General features: G+C 39.9%; 1 protein-coding gene across 6 annotated transcripts in view; it reads right to left on the bottom strand.

Annotated features, from left to right (window-relative positions):
- LOC141161519 (alpha-aspartyl dipeptidase-like) overlaps positions 1-23,601 on the bottom strand; it is a 78,399-nt gene that overhangs the window by 5,755 nt on the left and 49,043 nt on the right. For 5 of the 6 annotated variants that reach the window (XM_073646434.1, XM_073646432.1, XM_073646433.1 and 2 more), the window contains 4 exons: positions 13,131-13,219; positions 12,515-12,589; positions 9,645-9,724; positions 290-463 (listed from right to left, as the gene is read on the bottom strand). In XM_073646434.1, the coding sequence (XP_073502535.1) occupies positions 290-463; positions 9,645-9,724; positions 12,515-12,589; positions 13,131-13,219 (418 nt within the window). Of the gene's footprint in view, positions 1-289; positions 464-9,644; positions 9,725-12,514; positions 12,590-13,130; positions 13,220-18,998; positions 19,162-23,601 lie in introns of all 6 variants that reach the window. The other variant, XM_073646436.1, reaches the window with a different exon arrangement.

Below are 23,601 nucleotides of genomic sequence, written 5' to 3'. Positions count from 1 at the left end.
ATCTGCAGGTTAACAGAGTTATTATGCTGCCCGGTGCCTGCACGCAGCCCTCTGCATTGCGGCCGGCTGCCAGCCAGGGCTGCTCTGTATTCTCAGAGCAATGACTGAACCCGCGGCGCCCCTGTCCCCACCCCCAATGACATAACATAACAATATTAATCTGCAGATTAACCGCATAGCTGCTGGTTAACAGTGTTATTTCTGGTGACAGGTTCCCTTTAAGTCGTATATGCAATTCCATATGCGTTACGGTTTACTTGTAAAGTATAGGAAAAGTGAATGTACATACCCCCATATGTTTGCTGTTAACATCTGGATCCAGGTAATGTGGGTTTATATTGAACGGTACCAATCCAAGAGCCTGAAGAGAGGGTGGGTACACAATTGGCATGTCGTTGGTGGTGTTGATGCTGATTGTAGCCACATTAGTACCAGCACTGGAACCTATATAAGGGATTCCATCCTGTAAATATCATGAATCAATGTTAGTAATTACTTTAAAAAAAACCTGGATAGCATTAAAAAAAAAGCTATACACACCTTGACAAAATGCTTTTAATTCCGTCCCGCCTAAGGCAGATTTCCCCTTTCTGACCAGGCCAAATTTTTTAAATCTGATATGTCACTTTAAGTGTTAATAACTCAAGATTGCATATATCCCAGTAATTCATAGATTGTATTTCCTTGACACTTTATACTTTGTTTGTGGTAAATTTAGGTTGATACAGGTTGCATTTATTCATAAAAACATCATAAATTTGACAAATGTAGAAAGAGTCCCAATTTTTGAATTGTTTTGCTCTTAAGGGCGCAGTCAGAAGGCCGTATAACACGGATGACGATCGCATCGCAATGTTCGGACGGGCAGGCGGGCGGCTCTCCTGACGCGAGCGTGACACCATGCATTTCTATGCAGCTGTCACGAGCAGGTCAGGAGAGCCGCCGACCAGTCCGAGCATTGCAATGTGATCGTTATCCATGTTATACAGCCGTCTGACTGCACCCCAAAGGAAATCTGTCTATATGGGCATGTAGATCATAGGAAGTTGAATAAAATGATATCTTGATATTTGCAATCCGATGTCTTATTACAGAGAAATCAACATTTTTCTTAAATGTAAATGAGCTGTTAAAGGGAATCTGTCAGCAAATTTTTTGCTATTTAATCTGAGAGTAGCATAATATAGGGCAAGTGAGCCCTTGAGAAAGCATCGTATGTGAAACGTACGTCGGGGTGGTTGTGGCAGTCCTCACATCATATTATGGGTAAGCAACGCGAATATATCTTTGTCTGGTCATGCTTCCTCTTTACATGTACTAGCATATTGTTAATATTTACATGTGATACTTGCCATAGATTTTTTGTCTGTATGACCTTGATTTCTTTGTGGATTTGTGCCCCTTTCATATCTAATTATTTATAAGTTATTGCACACCAACATGGAAATCCTCATCATACCTTATGGACATTTAACTTAGATACCTATATATCCATGCCGTTTTCACCAATTCTAATAACTTTAGATTGGACTTAAATGGGAGCCATTTGCTTGCACTTTGCCACTTATTACTGTTCTGTGGGATTATCTGCCTATTTTTGCTTGAATTTCCTCTAAAACCTTATATTTTGTGCACTAGTATATGTTTTTTAACCGTGCATCATAAAATTGATTTATATTTAAATGTGCGAGTGGTTTTGCGGATACCTTTGGTATATTCATATATAGGCATTGATATCGGGGAGTTATCCACTACACTGATTAATTCCAGTGATTGATGGAGAGATCTATACTATTATGTCTCTAGCCAGAGTTAATACCAATATATGCTTTTTGAATATTTGAGTAGATGTATTAACTTAGATTACTGGGTGCAGCCGTTGTGACACAGTCAGAGTTCTTGAATGTAGCATGAAGCAGAGCTGAGAAAGCTGCCCCCACCCACACCAGGTTCTGTATGTACGTAGTCTATTGACTGTGAGCTGTTTATCAGAGGAGGAGATGAAGTCGGACCAGGAAGTACACGGCACAAAGTCCAACAGAGATCCAGAGTGATAAATCCTTCACTGCAAGTAAATAGCACACAGCCAAAAAACTGACACATTGTTGAAATCTGTGTTTCATCCCCTATTTCCTGCTATCTACAGATTAAATTTAAAAAAACCTGCTGACAGATTCCCTTTAATAAGAGCTATGGGCTGGACACTGATCTGCATGAGAATCTGCCTTATTTTAAATGAAAGGGGGAGTTATCAGTCTGAGACATGTACATCAGGAGAGCAGACTTTGTCATTACATGTCTCACACTGATAACAGCCCTTTTACTTAAAATAGTTAATGTGTTTTAATTGGTGAAACACTTGTTCATGTTTTTTTTTCCATTTTATTATGTGGGTTTTTTAGTGGGAAGTATAAGCTTATAGCAGGCTCTAACAGGCCACCATAGCCTCAGACCTATAGGTTTTCTTCGACCTCCAGCAGCCATGACAACCATTGGCACATCGTAATGGCACTACAACTAAATGACATGATTGCTATTGATTATGGCATATATACAGTTAAACAACAAAGGATGGTGCTGCCATTGATGTGGGAGCTCGACTGTCAGTTAAGTCCTGTGCAAACATGATCACCATGACGTACCTGTACGTCATATTGCGGGAACACCTTCGCTGTTATGATATACTTGTACATCATGTCAGGAAGGGGTTAAAGAGGACCTGTCACCCGGTCAAAAGTGGCCAGGATTTGAGTTTCCCTGAGTATTCTGCTGTTTTGCTAAATCCGCCAAATGCTTTCAGTGATACGTACCTTTTATAGTGCATATTTTTATGGTCTTTACCACAAGTGCGTTGCTCACAGGATTCTCTGGGGCGTGAATTTAGACAACCCGGCATTATTATCCTGTGAGCACTGCCTCCTTGGTAACTTGGTAAAGTCCATATAAATTAACACTAACTATATATAATAGCTATGGCAAAAATGAAGAGACCACTGCACAGTTTTCTAAAAATCCCCATCTCTACATGTCTGACAGCCATTCCATTCCAGTGTCAGTTGAATTCCAACCAAAGTACACCTCATTCTACTTAATGTGCTTATGATTAGGTGATCACCTGAACCAAATCTTATGTAACGAGGGAAAGTATAAAAAACACTGCTGTAGTCTTCACAATCCTCTTGCAATAGGACAAGCTGGATGGCAAAACAAGAGCTAGGAATAGCCCAAAGGTAATTTGAATGAAAAAATAACTTTTAACCATGCCAAAGGAATTGAAAAGAAAAGTCTTAAGTGAGGAAAAGAAGGGCTCAATTCCGGCTTTACTAGCAGAGGGATACAGTGAGCGTCATGTTGCCTCCATCCTTAAAATTTCGAAGACAGCAGTCCATTACAACAAGGTCAAGCAGCAGACATTTGGGACAACAAAGCTACAGACCGGCAGAGGTCAAAAGTGACTCTCCACTGACCGGGATGACCATCATCTTATTCGAATGTCACTCAGCAACCGCAGGATGACATCAAGTGGCCTACAAAAGAAATGGCAAATGGCAGCTGGGGTGAAGTGCACGACAAGAACAGTTCGCAACAGGCTCCTAGAGGCAGGGCTCAAGTCATGTAAAGCTAGAAAAAAGCCTTTCATCAATGAGAAGCAAAGGAGAGCCAGGCTGAAGTTTGCCAAAGACCATAAGGATTGGACCATAGAGGACTGGAGTAAGGTAATCTTCTCTGAGGAGTCGAATTTTCAGCTTTGCTCAACACCTGGTCGTCTAATGGTTAGACAGAGACCTGGAGGGGCATACAAGCCACAGTTTTTTGCACCCACTGTGAAATTTGGTGGAGGATCGGTGATGATCTGAGGATGCTTCAGCAAGGCTGGAATTGGGAAGGTTAATCCTTGCGAAGGATGCATGAATCAAGCCGCATACAAGGTTATCCTTGAAAAACACTTCCTTCTGCTCAGGCAATGTTCCCCAACTCTGAGGACAGTTTTATCCAGCAGGACAATGCCCCATGCCACACAGCTAGGTTAATCAATGTGTGGATGAAGGAGCACCACATCAAGACCCTGTCATGGTCAGCCCAAGCTCCAGACCTGAACCCTATTGAAAACCTCTGGAATGTAATCAAGAGGAAGATGGATAATCATATGCCATCAAACAAAGAAGAACTGCTTACATTTTTGTGCCAGGAGTGGCATAAGGTCACCCAAAAGCAGTGTGAAAGACTGGTGGAAAGCAGCCAAGACGCATGAAAGCTGTGATTAAAAATCATGGTTATTCCACCAAATATTGATTTCTGAACTCTTCTGGCGTTCAAACAGGAGTATTGTTGTTTCTAAATGAATAAGAACTTGTTTTCTTTGCATTATTTGAGGTCTGAAAGCACGGTTTATTTTTTATTGTTTTGACGATTTCTCATTTGCTGCAAATAAATACAAAATTTTTAGCTTTGAATTTCAGAGACATGTTGTCAGTAGTTTACAGAATAAAACAACAATGTACATTTTACTCAAAAAATATGCCTATAAAGAGAAAAATCAGAGAAAATGAAAATTTTGCAGTGGTCTCAATTTTTGCCAGAGCTGTATAATACACTGCTCCAAAAAATAAAGGGAACACTTAAACAACAGAATATAACTCCAAGTAAATCAAACTTCTGTGAAATCAAACTGTCCACTTAGGAAGCAACACTGATTGACAATCAATTTCACATGCTGTTGTGCAAATGAAATTGACAATAGATGCAAATTATTGGCAATTATCAACTCACCCTCAATAAAGGAGTGGTTCTGCAGGTGGGGACCACAGACCACATCTCAGTACTAATGCTTCCTGGCTGATGTTTTGGTCACTTTTGAATGTTGGTTGTGCTTTCACACTCGTGGTAGCATGAGACGCTCTACAACCCACAGAAGTTGCTCAGGTAGTGAAGCTCATCCAGGTTGGCACATCAATGCGAGCTGTGGCAAGAAGGTTTGCTGTGTCTGTCAGCGTAGTGTCCAGAGGCTGGAGGCGCTACCAGGAGACAGGCCAGTACACCAGTAGACGTGTAGGGGGTCGTAGGAGGGCAACAACCCAGCAGCAGGACCGCTATCTCGGCCTTTGTGCAAGGAGGAACAGGAGGAGCACTGCCAGAGCCCTGCAAAATGACCTCCAGCAGGCCACAAATGTGCATGTGCCGGCACAAACGGTTAAAAACCGACTCCATGAGGGTGGTATGAGGGCCCGACGTCCACAGATGGGGGTTGTGCTCACAGCCCAACACCGTGCAGGACGCTTGGCATTTGCCACAGAACACCAGGATTGGCAAAGTTGCCACTGGCACCCTGTGCTCTCAGATGAAAGCAGGTTCACACTGAGCACATGTTACAGACGTGACAGAGTCTGGAGATGCCGTGGAGAGCGATCTGCTGCCTGCAACATCTTTCAGCATGACCGGTTTGTCAGTGGGTCAGTAATGGTGTGAGGTGGCACTTCTTTGGAGGGCCGCACAGCCCTCCATGTGCTCGCCAGAGGTAGCCTGACTGCCATTAGGTACCGAGATGAGATCCTCAGACCCCTTGTGAAACCATATGCTGGTGCGGTTGGCCCTGGGTTCCTCCTAATGCAGGACAATGCCAGACCTCATGTGGCTGGAGTGTGTCAGCAGTTCCTGCAAGATGAAGGCATTGAAGCTATGGACTGGCCCGCCCGTTCCCCAGACCTGAATCCCATTGAGCACATCTGGGACATCATGTCTCGCTCCATCCTCCAACGTCTCGTTGCACCACAGACTATCCAGGAGTTGGCGGATGCTTTTGTCCAGGTCTGGGAGGAGATCCCACAGGAGACCATCCGCAACCTCATCAGGAGCATGCCTAGGCATTGTAGGGAGGTCATACAGGCACTTGGATGCCACACACAATACTGAGCCTCATTTTGACTTGTTTTAAGGACATTACATCAAAGTTGGATCAGCCTGTAGTGTGTTTTTCCACTTTAATTTTGGGGGTGACTGCAAATCCAGGCCTCTGTTGGTTAATAAATTTGATTTCCATTGATGATTTTTGTGTGATTTTGTTGTCAGCACATTCAACTTTGTACAGAACAAAGTATTCACTGAGAATATTTCATTCATTCAGATCTAGGATGTGTTATTTGAGTTTTCCCTTCATTTTTTTGAGCAGTGTATATAACATACACATACTCATTGCCACTTTTGACCTGGTTACAAGCCCTGTTTAAAATGCTTCTCTATCTCCCAATACACCATTACTAGCAGGGGTCTCAAAATTGTCTGGGTATATGGGCCGCACATAGAAAAAAATTTAATTTGATGGGCCACATTCTTTGCAGGAGGAGATGACATTTTTAGTGATACCATTTTTTTTCTATACATCTTTTGAGCATTTTGTTTTACATTTGTGCTGTGTTATTTATTTACTTGTTATAAATGCCATTAATTGTATGGGTTATGGTACAGTTTTATAGCTTGGGTCAATACGGATGTGGCGAAAACAAATGTGCACTTTTTTTTTTGTTTCCTTTAGTTTGTACATAAAACAGCATTTTTAGTGACAAAATATTTTATTTTTTTTCATACTTTATTTTGATGTATTTATTTTTAATTTTTACAATTTTGTATTTCCTTTTCTTTGTCCCCAATTGGCGCCATACAATATTATTGTCTTACAATTAGCACCATATAGTAATTCTGGCAAAGATATTGTACTATCCTGGTCCCCATATTACAGTAATGTCCCCCATCCTGGTCCCTATCCTGTAGTAATGTCCCCCTTCCTGGTCCCTATCCTGTAGTAATGTCCCCCTTCCTGGTCCCAATCCTGTAGTAATGTCCCCCTTCCTGGTCCCTATCCTGTAGTAATGTCCCCCTTCCTGGTCCATATCCTGTAGTAATGTCCCCCATCCTGGTCCCCATATAGCAGACATGTCTCCCCCAGCCTGGTCCCCATATAGCAGTCATGTCCGCTCAGCCAGGCATCAGCGGCCCCTTGGACCAAGCCACATCATTTCAGGAGCTCACGTGCCTGCTGGCAGCATGAAACAGCCTGAGGGGCCACGTGTTTGAGACCCCTGATTACTAGCATTGAAGGACAGAGGATCGTGACCATATGCCTTACTACTAAGGAGGCTCGACACAAAGTAAAAAAAAAAAAAGATGTCGGCTCCGCCTGGTGGGTTAGTTTTAGACTAGTGTCCATAGGAGGCAGACACTACCTGTATCAGGTCTGCATGATTTTTTCCAGATTGTGTGGGTGTCCCCAACCTCATGTTCACCATCACAGGGAGAACACAGTGTGCAGTCCACAGTAGTGTACCTCCCTGTGGATGCCATTTCTGCTGGTGTCCATGTAAAACCACTGAAGGGATGACCCTGCGGACGTCTGAAGATATCGAACAGAGTATAATTCCTCAGAAGCTCCCACATGCCCAACTCCCACAGGATTCTATCTTCCCTGGGGTCTTCCTCCTCTTTATTCCTTCTCCACTGTTTTACAGCCTCTTTTGCTGTATTTTTTGCCATTTCTCTGTTGCTACTGTTGGGACTCCGGTGCCTTTTTACGTCAATCTATGCGGGTTTTCAGTGGTCCCAGTTGCCATCCTCCCTTTCTCCCTGAATAGCAGGACCATAGTATGTCATAGAGCATGCTTTATCCCCTCCATGAGCGCTTTTGCGCTATATTCTTGAGGAGGGGCTTATTTTCCTGGGTTTTCTGCATTTCTGCAGGCGCCTTTTCTGTTTCAATTCACCTATCCTAGGACTCGTCCTTTCCACAAGCATCAAACAGATTCCAGGCAGGAGAGCCAGCTGTTTTTCACCACCAGCGCCATTTAAAGGACAAAAATCTGCAGTCTTAACAGCTTCTGCATCTTTCTGGTATACCAGTAACCGCCCTTCTGGGCCTTTTTCAATTCTTTCCATGCACTGAAGCCCTCCCACCCAGAAGATCCCCTGTCATACTTGGTCAACTGGTCCATACCTCCCTCAGGAGATAACCAGGAATCTCATCTTTCTAGAGACACTACTTTGCCTTTTCTGATGCTGCATCGCTCAGTGACTCGCTGGGTAATAAGATTGACAATCTCCACCTTAGAGCCTGGACTAAAGATCTTCACCAGGTTTTATCTTCTGGGGACACTTACCAGGATCCTCTTGACGTGTCTTCATGTTTACTGCATGCTTCAAAGTTATTTGCAATGTTTCTCATGTATAAGCATAGCAGATGGCCCGCTCTGCAGCCAATTCTATGGCTATCCTGTGCTCATCTTGGTTCAGAACCTGGTCTGCTGGGCACCCCTTCACAGGAGACCAGCGCTTTAGAATGCGCCTACATGACATCATCAAGTTAATTCCTGGGGACTAGAGTGCTCTGTTTCCTTAGAACCGTAGGCACTCTCTGCTCCCTGGATTTTTTCTGCTACTCCTTTTCCCGCAGAAGAGTCAATAAGTCGTCCCGACCCTCCAATTCCAGGCAGCTCTCTCTTCCATTGCTGTAAAGTCTTCCCTTGCTGAGTCACCTTCTCAGGTGGGGGGACTTTTTCTCTAATTCAGACCGATCTGTATGACGCCGTGGTAACTCTGTGTTGGAATACCAAATTCGCCTCCCTGCCCCCAAACAGTTTTTGTTCCCTTCATCCCCTCTGAGGGCTGGACCTTGCAAGCTCTCCTTCTTATGAGCAATCCATGGCCTTTATCCAAGAACTCCTTGTTTCAGATCTGTAATGTTTCCAAGGACAGTATTGCAACCTGTTCACAGTTCCAAAGGAGGATGGCTTGGTCAGACCTACTTGGTCCTACTATGGCTAGTGTAAACAAAAGGACTTCCATCCCATGGTTTTCACCATTTCTAGGATACCTTCCTTTATTCAGTCGACTATGGATGTACTGTAGGTCTCAGTCTTGCCTCTCTCAAGGGATAATTTTCTGCTCTTTCAATATATGCTTTCTTTTCACAAGCAGGTTAAACCTTCCTCCAGACTCTGACACATTTCACGCCTCCTTACAGACATCCAAGGAGCTTTGGCACCTCTTCATTTTTCTGACTATACTCCAGGAGTCTACCACTGAGCTTCTCCGCAGAATCTCCACAAGGCCTTTTTCATGGATAGTAGCATTTCAAGTAGCCTTGATGTGCAGGGGGTGTGAGATTGATGACCTTTCCTGTAGGACTCCTTGCCTCTGTCTCAGTCCTGCAAGGCTGCCACCTGGGCCTGTGTCCACACCTTCATCACATTCTACAACAATCACTCTAAGGTGTCTTTGGACCATTAATATATATGATTTTTTTTAGTACAATGTCCAGAGCTCCTTGTTCCTCCTCACCTGCATAAACACAATGGGAAGAAGCTTATATAAAGCAGAATGTGAGCATGCACACGGCTTCTTCATAGGAGTTAAAAAAAAAACAGCAGAGTTGAGGATGGGTGTTATATCATGTAAATATACTACCAGAACCATAATTGATGACCAAGAAAATCTTCACTGGCAGTCTCTTCCAAGCAAAGTACGCAAAGTTTCATATAATAAAAACATATTAGAACATCTGAATGACTAATAAATATCTATGGGATGTTCATTTTTTTATTGCCGTCAGTAAAACAACTCAGCTTAAAATGATTAATTAATCTAAGAGCATATATTACCTCAATCACCTTTTTCCTGATGACCGGTATTAAATTATTGTCATACAAAGCTTTTAGAAGACGGAATGTATTACCACCACCTGCAGGCAGGAAAAACCAAACAAAATCGTCATTAATTATCGGTTTACTATTCCTATTAAGCACAAAAGACACAGTGGTATGAATTTTAGAATAATATACACAAGTATCACAGACATTTAGAGGGAGGTGGGATAAATAGAAATAATATAGATTTCTATGCAGGTGGCTGACAGGTTGACTAAAGACGGGACAAATATGGTTGCAATTTTCTATCCACCATTTTAGTTGAATGAGCAGCCTATAAATGCAAATATCTAGCAGGGAGGAAACTGTTACAAGTGCAAGCAATGTGCCTCACTCTAGAAAAAGTAGTAGAAGGATGCAGTACACAAGCAGGCAGATGGTATTCATTTGTATTTGTATTTATGTATGTAAATTGCAGTAAGCGAATGATAATATCTACAATGAACGTTAATATGAACCGGTTTTTATTTGGTTCGCAATGACTTGTATGTTTTTTTATTTGTGGTTGTTTTATTTAGTTTTGATTGTTTCTAAAAACAAAATTAAAATGTTAATGTATTTTGATAGCTTTCATAATAAAAAAATGATCTGATTGAGAAAAAGTAGAAGAATAAATATTAAAGGGAATCTGTCACCTGGTTTTTACTACCCCATCTGAGAGCAGCATGATGTAAAGGCTGGGACCCTGATTTCAGAGGTTTATCTGCTGCAGATCTGCCCGTTCTCTAAATGCAGAGCTCTGTATAACCCCACCCACATCACTGACAGCTTTGTGTGTACACTGTGCATAGGCAGAAGGCTGCCAATCAGTGGTGGAGGGGGGGGGGTTATACAGGGCTCATGAATATGGAATATGAAGGACTACATGGCAGTAGGTTTACAAGTCTTCTGGTGATAATCTCCTGCTGATAAAACAGTGAATTTATCAATGCAGGCAGCCTAGTAGGTGTCCCTGAAATTAGGGTCTCTGTCTCTACATTATGCTGGTTTCACATGGGGTATTAAAAACCTGATAACAGATTCCCTTTAAGGCAGATCTGTCAAAATAATAAAAAGCCCCATTAAAGCAACGTATATTAAACCAAATGACAGAAAAATACACATAAAAATATTGTGCCATTTGGTTAAAAACAGATATGACAAAACACAGCTACCTCACCATCAACTGTGTTTATGAAAAGAACACTGCCCGTCCCCTTCACAAATCACTTACAGTTGCTGATGTATAGACGATGTATGATGATGTATAGTATTACATTTAAAATTAAAATACACCTTAATCTTTCCTTTTTTTTTAGAAAGTGGACTAATTAGAAATGGTTAAAAATCATCATTTTGAATGAGATATCTTTCTCTTTTGAACAAGCCCGTTTTGGTAAATGATAAAATATTTAAAGGGGTTTTCTGGGCTAAACATTAATATCTGAAGATAGTTGGTTACTGCAGATTGTAAGATACACGCTATCAAGATTCTCCTCTTTTTCCAACCCAAGCTGAGCTTCATAGGATAATGTCATTTTAACTACTCTATTTTTCACACTATAAGACACACTTTTTTCCTCCAAAATTTTGGAGAAAATAGGGGGGTGTGTCTTATAGTCCGGATGTATGGTACCTTATAATCTGTCTGTGGATGGTGGAGTGGGAGCGGGTCACAGGAGGCAGGATCCGGCTGCTGAGGCTAACACTGTGCCCGCTGTTAAAGAAAATTAATATTCACTGCTCCCAACGCCCATGGGAGAGGAGAGCAGTGAATGTTCATTTTCTTTAATAGCGGGCACATGTGATCGCCCAGCTGCTATGGCTAACAGTGTGCGCGCTATTAAGGAAAATAAATATTCACTACTAGCAGTGAATATTCCGGCAGCTGACCTCAGCGTGTGAGGGAACATGGCAGTGACATCATGTGTGGCTCACACGCTGAGATCAGCAGCTGGCATCAGAACAGGACGCAGCGCTGGAGCAGAGGGAAGGAAGGTGAGTAGAATGGTTTATTTTTTTTTTATGTGTGCAGCGTGATGGGGATGGACGGGGCCATGCATACCAGGATGGGGTGATATATATATATATATATATATATATATATATATATATATATATATATATATATATATATATATATATATATATATAACACACATACATACCATTATGGTGGATATTAGTACAGAATTGAGGGACATTACCTCCATAACAATAACAATGTTAGCAGCAGACCTCCTTCCCATAACAGTGCATCATGAGCACATTTTTTGCTTAAATTTTTTCTATTTTCCTACTCTAAAATCTAGGTGTGTTTTATGGTCCGTTGTGTCTTATAGTCCAAAAAATATGGTATATATCACAATAATGTGTTATTGCAGTATACAGTATAATTCATCAAATGATCGCAGGTTTAGATTTTCCCACATTAGATTTAAAAATAAGCATACATTGTATTGCTGAGTCCATAAAAGTCTTATGTGTGAAAATAAGATTGAATAACCCAATGGCTAAATGCCGTAAGGATTAAAAAAATCGGAAAGCCAGAAATATGGTCTTTTGGTTGCCACAACTCTGCCAAAAAATGCATTAAGAAGAGATCAAAACTTTGTAACTACCCTAAAACTGTATCAATAAAAAACATCAGCTCTCAAAGCAAATAAACAAGCCTCCATACAGCTCCATTGATGGAAAAATGAAATGTCTCCGAAAATGGCGACATTTATTTATTTATTTGGCTACGTTCAGTAAATGGAGGTGTGGGTCGCTTTTTAGAAAATGTGTAAGTACTGTATATTAAATATCTTTTACAATAAGTACAAAGAAAAATATGAAAGCATTACCAATAAATATGGCCTCTGATTTTAGTACTGAATCTACAGGATCAGCAGCTTCATGGATGCTGTCCAACGCATAACCTGAAAAAATAAACACTCACACTGTTAGACAATCAAAAACTAATTTTATCCCCAGCATTAAGAGGCAAAATAAAGTATTTCTCCTTTAACTTTTAGCAACACCCACATTCTGCTTATGCGGAGAACTATTAAAGTGGCAGTGCCTGCAGTCTAAATGTGTATCATCAGAAATCTCAGATGGCAAATGGATGTAATGACAATGATGACATTTTTCGGGTACATTTACACAATGCAGACATATTTTTTCTGCCAACTGTCAAACAAATGTGACAAAACTGAATTTATTTATTTTTTTGCTGTGACTTTGCAAACTTTGACAAAAAAAACCCAAAAAGACCAGTCTATGTAAAAATGAACTTTGGGCAATTTTTATGCAATTCCAAAATATGATCATATGTATTTTTAGCATTTTTTAATTTGGAGCAACTTACTGTCTTAGTCACTACAGAGAAAGGCAAGTATCGATAACTAACAATTTACTTGTAACAGCAACAATAAGACAGTGGACGGATCTATTCACAATTACCAAGCTTTCACTTACCCAAGCTCTCAAATTTTTGCCTAGCAGTTTTAGCATAATCATCTCTGTCCTGGAGGGCATAAGGAATGAAAAGAACTCGTTTCACTTCTCTGAAAATAATAAGATGTCAGCATTTATTTCTGAGGACCAAACTATTTGAGTACAATTTTTCATTTCATTATGCATTAGTGCAGGTTAATTCATGAATCCAGATTCCCTATGATTTATTTATTTTATAAATATATTTAATTCCTTCCTGATCGGCCGAATTTTCATTTCTGAACTTTTTATTTAGCATAATTTTCCCTGCCCTTCTGCCAAAAGTCATAAATCTTTCTTTTAATCATGAACACAGCCATATGAGGGTTTTTTGTTGTTGTTGTTGGACTGGTTGTAGGTTTGAAAGACATCAATCACTTTACCATATAAGGTATTGTAAAATGGGGGAAAAAATTCCAAATGGGATGAAATGGTAAAAAAAGTAATCCCGCCATTGTTGTTTTGAGTTTTGCTTTTATGGCACTCATTTTGCAGTAAAAATGATCTTGTCTTTGCTTCTTCAGGTTGGCGTGATCACAAACCTTATATACTGTAGAATAAAATAAAATAAAAAAAAAAACAACTTTGCATGGTGCGTGGCCTAGTGCAGCATGGAGTAGGACGCAGCACAGAAGGCTCCCGATCTATATGTGAGATCTTAGTCTGCTCCCCCTTCTGCTACACACTGAACACCGGGAGAGGAGGTGTGAATATCCCTGGAAGCTTCAGACCCGACTTCTGGAGTGCTGCAGCCGGTAGAATGACCCACCGGAGACAGAAAGATCCCGGAGTGGCAGTAAGGGCGCATGGCCAAGATGGTGCCAACGCCATAGCTGAGGCTGAGGAAGCCAACGCTGCCCTAGCAAGTATGATGGAGGTGGTGGCGAAAATAGAGCGGTTTGCCCGCCTGAAAAATGAGTCTGCTAACATACATACTACTGCTACAGTACCTTATAAATCTGTTGATGGCAGCCTAATAGGAGAAGAAGCGAGGGGGGGGGGGTGTTTATATGTAAAATCATCCTTAAAACCCATTTTGCGTGAGAACATATGTGAATCTAATGAAAATGTAGAGTCCCTGTGGGTGGAGATAAGGGGAGGGGGAAAAAATAATAAATTACTGATAGGGGTTTGTTATAAGTCTCCAAAAATAATGGAAGCAGCGGAGAATATCCTCATAAAGCAAATAGATGAAGCAGCAACTCAAGGAGAAGTCATTATTATGGGGGACTTCAACTACCCTGAAATACATTGGGGAACAGAAACCTGTAGTTCCAGCAAAGGTAATAGGTTTTTGACAACTATGAGAGACAATTACCTTTCACAACTGGTTCAGGACCCAACGAGAAGGGGGGCACTGCTAGACCTAATATTAACCAACAGGCCAGACCGCATATCAAATATACGAGTTGGGGGTCACTTGGGTAATAGTGATCACAAAATAATAAGTTTTCATGTATCCTTTAATAAGATGTGTAGTAGAGGGGTTACAAGGACACTAAACTTCAGGAAGGCAAATTTCCAACGGTTAAGAGATGATCTTAGTGCAATAAACTGGGACGATATCCTGAGACATAAAACTACACAAAGCAAATGGGAGACATTTATTAGCATCCTGAATAGGACCTGTGCACAATATATACCCTATGGGAATAAGCATGCTAGAAATAGGAGGAAACCTCTATGGCTAAATAGAGCTGTAAGGGGCGCAATAAGTGACAAAAAGAAAGCATTTAGAGAACTAAAGCAAGTAGGTAGTGATGAGGCATTAAATAAATACAGAAAATTAAATAAATTCTGGAAAAACCAAATCAAGGCAGCAAAGATTGAGACAGAGAGACTCATTGCCAGAGAAAGTAAAAATAATCCCAAAATATTCTTTAACTACATAAATAGTCTGGGTGAAATGGAGGATGAGGAAAAAGCCAATATGCTAAATGATTTTTTTTTCAACAGTATTTACACAAGAAAATCGCATGACAGAAAACATGATCAGTGATAACAAAAATTCTCCATTAAATGTCACTTGCTTAACCCAGAGACAACCAGCAGACACACAGCCCCCCTAAAAAATAACTTTTATTAATAATCTCTAAAAAGGACCTAAAAGTCCATAGACAAACAACAATAATACTCTAAATCAGGGTTCCCCAACTCCAGTCCTCAAGGCCCACCAACAGGTCATGTTTTCAGGATTTCCTTAGTATTGCACAGGTGATGGAATTATTGCCTGTGCAATACTAAGGAAATCCTGAAAACATGGCCTGTTGGTGGGCCTTGAGGACTGGAGTTGGGGAACCCTGCTCTAAATGATAGGACATATAGAATCAGGTAATACACCGACCGGGAGGGAATACAAATTAAAGCTGTCCCTGTTATGTCCCTAAATCCTGTCCCTGCCTGACAGCGGAGGTTGGCACCCTAATTTGTACTATTTCTCTACACATGCAGCATTGTCTGGCAATCTGGGGTGAGGGATTGAAGTCCTCCCCAGATCCCCTGATGAACCCTGGTGGAAACTAGGGGGAAACGCGTTGGGACTACTAAGGATAAGTGTCATTTTGTTTTTTTTTACTTATTAATGATATCTACTTTAATTTGTATTCCCTCCCGGTCGGTGTATTACCTGATTCTATATGTCCTATCATTTAGAGTATTATTGTTGTTTGTCTATGGACTTTTAGGTCCTTTTTAGAGATTATTAATAAAAGTTATTTTTTAGGGGGGCTGTGTGTCTGCTGGTTGTCTCTATTTATTAGGCCCCTCATGTGATATTTTGTCTAGGTGTTCACTTGCTTAACCCAGCAGGAAGTACCCGGGCCCTCTAAAAATCACTAAAGTTGACAAATCCCCGGGCCTGGATGGGATACACCCGCGAGTACTGCAGGAATTAAGTAACGTCATAGATAGACCATTATTTTTAATATTTAAAGATCCCATAATAACAGGGTCTGTACCACAGGACTGGGGTATAGCAAATGTGGTGGCAATATTCAAAAAGGGGACAAAAACCGAAGTTGAAAATTATAGGCCTTTAAGCTTAACCTCTACTGTGGGTAAAATCCTGGAGGGTTTCCTAAGAGATGCTATACTAGACTATCTGAAGAAGAATAACCTCATGACCCAATATCAACATGGGTTTACGAGGGACCGTTCCTGTCAAACTAATCTGATCAGTTTTTATGAGGAGGCAAGTTCCGGACTGGACCAAGGAAATGCAGTGGATGTTGTGTATATGGACTTTTCAAAAGCTTTTGATACGGTTCCACACAAAAGGTTGATACATAAAATGAGAACAATGGGGATAGGGGAAAATATATGTAAGTGGGTTAAGAACTGGCTCAGTGATAGGAAACAAAGGGTGGTTATTAATTCAACACACTCAGACTGGGTCACAGTTAACAGTGGGGTACCACAAGGGTCGGTATTAGGCCCACTTCTTTTTAACATATTAATGACCTTGTAGGGGGCATACAGAGTAGTATTTCAATATTCGCAGATGACACTAAACTCTGCAGGGTAATCAATACAGAGGAGGACAATTTTATATTACAGGAGGATCTATGTAAACTAGAAGCTTGGGCTGATAAATGGCAAATGAGCTTTAATGGGGATAAATGTAAGGTAATGCACTTGGGCAGAGGAAATAAAATGTATAAATTATATGCTTAATTGTAAAACACTGGGCAAAACTGTCACTGAAAAAGACCTGGGTGTATTGGTGGACGACAAGCTCACGTTTGGTGGTCAGTGTCAGGCAGCTGCTGCAAAGGCAAATAAAATAATGGGATGCATTAAAAGAGGCATAGATGCTCATGAGGAGAACATAATTTTACCTATATACAAGTCACTAGTGCGACCACACTTAGAATACTGTGTACATTTCTGGTCTCTGGTGAGAAGAGCGACCAAGGTTATTAGAGGACTGCGGGGTCTGCAATACCAAGACAGGTTATTACACTTGGGGTTATTTAGTTTGGAAAAACGAAGGCTTAGGGGTGATCTTATTACTATGTACAAGTATATGAGGGGACAGTACAAAGACCTTTCTACTGATCTTTTTACTCTGAGGCCTGAGACGGGGACAAGGGGGCATCTTTTACATCTGGAGGAAAGAAGGTTTAATCATAATCACAGACGCGGATTCTTTACTGTAAGAGCAGTGAGACTATGGAACTCTCTGCCACATGATGTTGTAATGAGTGATTCACTACTAAAATTTAAGAAGGGCCTGGATGTCTTTCTTGAAAAGTATAATATTACAAGTTATATATACTAGATTAATTGATAGGGCGTTGATCCAGGGAACTAGTCTGATTGCCGTATGGAGTCAGGAAGGAATTTTTTTTTACCCATTGTGGAGCTTAGTGTTTGCTACATGTTTTTTTTTGCCTTCCTCTGGATCAACATGTTAGGCTATGGGTTGAACTAGATGGACTTAGTCTTCATTCAACCTTAAAAACTATGACTATAACTAAGAAATAGAGGAGCAGCAATCTTCAGCAGAGCATGCTCTGCATGACTCTCTGGAGGGGGAGCTTGTTTGCCAGGCTGCAGGGAGTGAGGAGTTGTCTGAGCCGACTATCATGGATGTGTTTTCTGTGGTATCTTTCTGCAAGTCTACATTAACCACTCTGACCCAACAAGTGGGTAGCATATAAGAGGACAAGTCTAATATTAAATCTGTGCTTAAGGGGGTTATTGAAAGAACGAGTGCGGTGGAGGAGAGAGTGAGTGCTAATGAGGACGATATTCGGAATGTTAAAAAGGTTCAAAATAAATCAGTTCAATGGCTATCAGAACTGGTTGCCAAGTCGGATGATTTAGAGAACCGCATGAGAAGAAATAACCTAATAATAGGAATCCCTGAGAAAACAGAAGGGAACACCCCCACTGAATTCATAGCAAACTGGATTAAAAATGAATTCGGGACTGATGTTCTTATATTATTATTTGCTGTTGAGCGAGCTCACAGGGTACCTGCAAGACCCTTGCCCCCTGGTCACCTCCTCGTCCAATGCTAACCAGGAATCTGCATTACAGAGACCGTGACATTATCTTAAGACGCGTGAGAGATATGCAAGACCTGTCCATAAATGGGAGTAGAGTCTCCATCTTCCCAGACTTCTCTACAGAAGTTCAAAAACAAGAGGATGAAATTTAAGGAAGTAAAGAAAAGATTGAGAGACTTAAACCTGTCTTACTCGATGTTTTAACTGGCACAACAGAGTTGTTGCTCTAAATGAAAGCCATTTTTTTCTGGGAGCAAAGGAGGCAATGAAATGGGTGGATCAGCATGAAAGACAACTACACGCAGCAGTTTCGTGATCTCAATAAATCCAGAATGAAGATTGTTAAGGAAGGAAGGAAGGTTTTTGGTCCTGCGGCAAACTTTTCTCTATCTTTTCCCTGCTGCCTGGTGGGGATCCTTTCACGCTCGAGAATACAGAAATATGCCAGACTCTGGCTCTAATTTTGAATCTGTTCAAAATATTTCTCTTTGATTTTCTAATAATATAGTATGTTTAGGTGTCCTCTTATTTAAAAATGTTTGCCAGTTCGAAATTTAATGATTCCCTCCTTGAGAAGATAGTAGCAGAAGGGGAATATAATAATGGGAGACCTTTGTGTACTTTGTATACATGATTGTTATATGTTGGATTGGTCTTCATCTGTACTAAGAGTGGATTTGCCTGATCTCTCAATGGGGGAGGAAAGTTGCACTCCTAATACGGCTATGTGGGGAGATGTGAAACAAGAGGGGATTGTAGGGAGAGAAAATAGGAAGCGCAGGCTTCTAAGTGTAGAAGTTGGATTCCAAGGGTATATACTCAGTATAAATCCACTCACCTATTTGGTGTCTTGAGGTAAAGCATGTAAATCCAATCAGTGGATCACTCCGTTCCTCTTTCCATTCAGTTTGCTGCAGAAATCTGGAAGCTGATGAGAGCACTGGACAGAGCTTTCATGGGCGATACCACTTTGTAAATGTTTTTCCCAGCAATATGCGCTCCTAAAGGATGATGATGGAACTCGATTTTCGGATTCGAAGATAATTTTTATTTCAAACTAAAATACAACCGGTTTTGACTTCTTTGAGCCTTCCTCAGGTATAATATCATGCATATAAACAGATGTATCTACACACATTTTATAGCCGATATCCCTGCTTGTTATTTTGGGTGGGGACTGAAAGATCTGTTTTTCAGACACCCAGATACTCAGATATGTAGGATTTTGCACTCTGAGGAATCTAACAGAACCCATATACTCAATGACTTTTAGGCTATGTGTCCACGATGCAGAAATGAAGCAACAAATTTCCGCTTCATTTCTGCATGTCCTTGCCTGGAAAAACGTGTGCGGAATTTGACACGCGTTTCTGCACGTTTTTCAAGCGTTTTTGACATGCGGAATCGCCTTGCGCTTTTTACTGCATTGAGCAGGCAATTCCGCATGTGCAAAAGCACAAATAATGGACATGCTGCGGATTTTTCCGCACATCAAAAACACTGCGGAAAAAAACGCAGCATAGACATTAAAAGTGCGGATTGTCAGTGGGGACCATGGGGGCGGATTTCAGGGGTTTTACAAGAGTTTACGCTGCGCAAATTCCGCAGCAAAAACGCTTTAAAAACGCATCGTGCGCACGGACCCTTATGCATAGTTTTTTCCCCTTTTTTTCCCCCCTTCTCTTTCTTTTCCTCTTTTTCTTCCCTTCCCTTTCCCTTTTTTTTCCCTCCCAAAAAATTTTTTGCACAGGTTTTTCTTTTCTAAAAACACTATAAGCATAATTATACTAAATATAAATTTCTTTTAAAATGTTATTAAACATGCTAAAAGTGTGATTTCATGCAAAAATATAAAATCCTACAAACATATACATTATGACAAAATTTAAAACCCTTTCTTTCTTCATATTATAACCAAATAGAATTTTTCGATATTCCATTCATAGATATAAAAAAATCAAAGAAAAAAACAACAACGCATAAATAAATGTAATAAGCAATTTTGTACCTGTCAATGTTTATTTTATATGTAATATACCCTCTATAATATCATTTAATCCATCTGGGTATAATGTACCCAGACGGAAGATCCATATGATTCTTTCCGGTTTAACTTTTGTACCCTATTAGTACAATTCTCAGGTATTTGCTCCAACGGGGTCACGGAAATATTGAATGTTTTATTATGCTTCAAACATAAGTGCCGGGATAAGCTCTGTTTTAAAAACCCATTTTTGGCATTGTGCCTGTGGCCATTCATATGGGATCGTAGGGACTGGTTGGTCCAACCCACGTAATGCAGGCCACAGGCACAGGTAATAACATATATCACAAAATCACTATCACACGTTAATTTTTGTGCGATCGCTATGGTTTCACCCGCACTGTACGTTGTAATGTACTGAGTCATATGATTGATGATTTTGCAGGTACAACATTTTCGGGAACCACATCGATGGACACCCAGTTTGAAAGCATCCATTTTATTTATCCTAATTTTTTCTTTTTTCTTTATACATTCCCGTTTCCCATCTTTGGTCATCCTGAGATTACTAGGGGCAATTATACCCTTCACTGTGTGGCCACTACGAAAGGTAATATTGGGTCTATCTGGTAAAAGTTTTTTCAAAAATGTATCCTTTTTCAACAAGTACCAATATTTATTTAAAATGTTTCTTATCTCCGTATTACTACGATTAAAAGCAGTAATAAAATTATACTGCCACCCATCTTTTTTTCTTTCCTTATTCTTATTAATTATCTGCTCAGGTTTTTCTCCTCCTTCCTTAGTTATCCCTTCCTCCACGTCCTTATTTTTGCTATTCTCTCTAGATAAGCACTCCTGCTGGGTTCTTTCTAGATTAGTTCTGTATGCTGCCATAATTAATTGTTTTGGATATTCCTTATTTGTAAACCTATCGATCAGAATTTTCGAATGTTCCACATAATCTTCCTTATTTGTATTATTTCTCCTAATTCGAAGGAATTGACTATAAGGAATGTTTTCCTTCCATTTTTGATGGTGTGAGCTCCAATAATCAAGGAAACCATTAGTATCAGTTTTCTTAAAATACGTTTTAGTGCTGATTTTCTTATTTTTATGGGATATTTCTAAATCGAGGAAATGTATTTTTTCTTTATTAACCTGTGCGGAAAACGTAATGCCCCAGTCATTCCTGTTTAATACCGCAATGAATTCTTGAGCTTCAACTTCAGTGCCTTTCCAGAAAACTATTAAATTGTCAATAAAGCGACGATAATATAATATATTATTGCAGTAGGGGTGCTGACACAAAGGCGATGAGGACTCGAAGCACCCCATGAAAAGGTTTGCAAAACTTGGGCTACCCAAGTCCCTATCGATGTGCCAAGCCGCTGTATATATATAATTGCCCCTGGAAAGTAAAAAGGTTATGTTCCAATATGAATTTTGGACACATTATTAAAAATTGTCTCTGATTTTCTGGCATGTCTACTATCCCTTATTACATTTATTTTTGTTTGTTTTTTTTCTTTGATTTTTTTATATCTATGAATGGAATATCGAAAAATTCTATTTGGTATTTGGAAATGGTTATAATATGAAGAAAGAAAGGGTTTTAAATTTTGTCATAATGTATATGTTAGTAGGATTTTATATTTTAGCAAGATATCACACTTTTAGCATGTTTAATAACATTTTAAAATAAATTTTAGATTTAGTATAATTATGCTTATAGTGTTTTTAGAAAAGAAAAAACCTGTGCGAAAAAATTTTTGAGAAGGAAAAAAAAAAGGGGAAGAGAAGGGAAGAAAAAGAGGAAAAGAAAGAGAAGAGAGAAAAAAAGGGGAAAAAAACTATGCATAAAAGTCATTTAGTATATGGGTTTTGTTAGATTCCTGGGAGTGTAAAAACCTACATATCTGAGTATCTGGGTGTGTCTGAAAAACAGATCTTTCAGTCCCCACCCAAAATGACAAGCAGGGATATCGGCTATAAAATGTGTTTAGATAGATCTGTTTATATGCATGATGTTATACCTGAGGAAGGCTCAAAGAAGTCAAAACCGGTTGTATTTTAGTTTGAAATAAAAATTTATCTTCGAATCCAAAAATCGAGTTCCATCATCATCCTTTAGGAGCGCATGTTGCTGGGAAAAACAAACATTCACAATATGGGGAGATGTGGGGCGGGAGGGAAGTTGGGTGGGACTTTATTCTAAGCCATTCGTTTCTGCTCTGTTTAGTTACAAGATGATGTATAGTTTAAACCCTGATAGGGTGCTTCATGTTTTGATGGATGTCAGTTTCCTGAATAACTCTTTTTCTGTTAGCTAAAATGTCAGAAAGAATTGAAATACTAAGCTGGAATGTTCGAGGTCTCTTGAATGGGGTAAAAAGAGCTGCAATTTTTCATTATATTAAATCTTATATTCCTTCTATAATTTGTCTCCAGGAAACACATCTTACAAAAGAAAAGACTTCTCTGGCAACTAAAAGATGGATGCAGGCAAGCTATCACTCTGTCTTCTCATCATACTCTAGAGCAGTTTCTGTTTTGATTCACTCTGTTGCGCCATTTGAACTAAAACATGATAAGGTAGATACTGATGGGCATTTTTTTCTGATTTGCAGGATATTTGTCTCAGTCTACATTCCACCGCCATATAGCAGTAAAGTATTACAAAAAAGTATAGCCATGTCAGCACAGTATCAAGGGATGCATCTGCCGACTATAGGTGATTTCAATAATATTATAGATGGACACTGAAATAAAGGGAAGCATGATATTAATAAGGTGGATGGGGACATGAACCCTTTGGAGCATATATACAGGAATATGCATTGATAGATTTATGGAGGAGTAGATATCCAAATGTTTACCAATACTCTTGTTACTCTACAACTCATAACTCCCTCTCACATATAGATATGACTCTGGGTAACTCCTTAATGAACGGCATGATACGGGATGTTAAATACTTGCCGAGGGTCATATCTGACCACAATCCGCTTTGTGTATCACTCTTACTGTGTGGAGGTCCCCCTGGGGTGTGGAGGCTTAATGCTTTTTGGTTGCAAATTATAAATGTAGAAAAAATATTGTCTTATTCAAAAACATTTTTTCAATTTAAAGGGGTTTTCCTACAAACAAAAGTTAATTTTAATCAACAGATCTTGGAATAATAATAACTTCCACAATTGGATGTGTTTAGATAAAATGTTCCTGTGCTGAGATAATCTTATAAATGTGCCCCTGCTGTGTACTGTGTAATGGCTGAGTCTGACTATACAGGAACATTGTCCGATCATACCACATCTCCTGGGCAGGGGAGGAAGCAAAAGAGTATACAGACATTAGAGCAGGGGATCACAGATGATTCTTTCTTTGAAGTAAAACATTGCTCAAAAACATTCAGGGAAATGCTTACCCTCACAAAAAGAATCAGCTGTGATCCACT

This window comes from Phyllobates terribilis, unplaced genomic scaffold (assembly GCF_046119375.1).
Source record: "Phyllobates terribilis strain yellow unplaced genomic scaffold, ASM4611937v1 Scaffold_9__5_contigs__length_417890890, whole genome shotgun sequence".
NCBI lineage: Eukaryota > Metazoa > Chordata > Amphibia > Anura > Dendrobatidae > Phyllobates > Phyllobates terribilis.
This window is presented reverse-complemented; position numbering and strand designations above follow the sequence as displayed.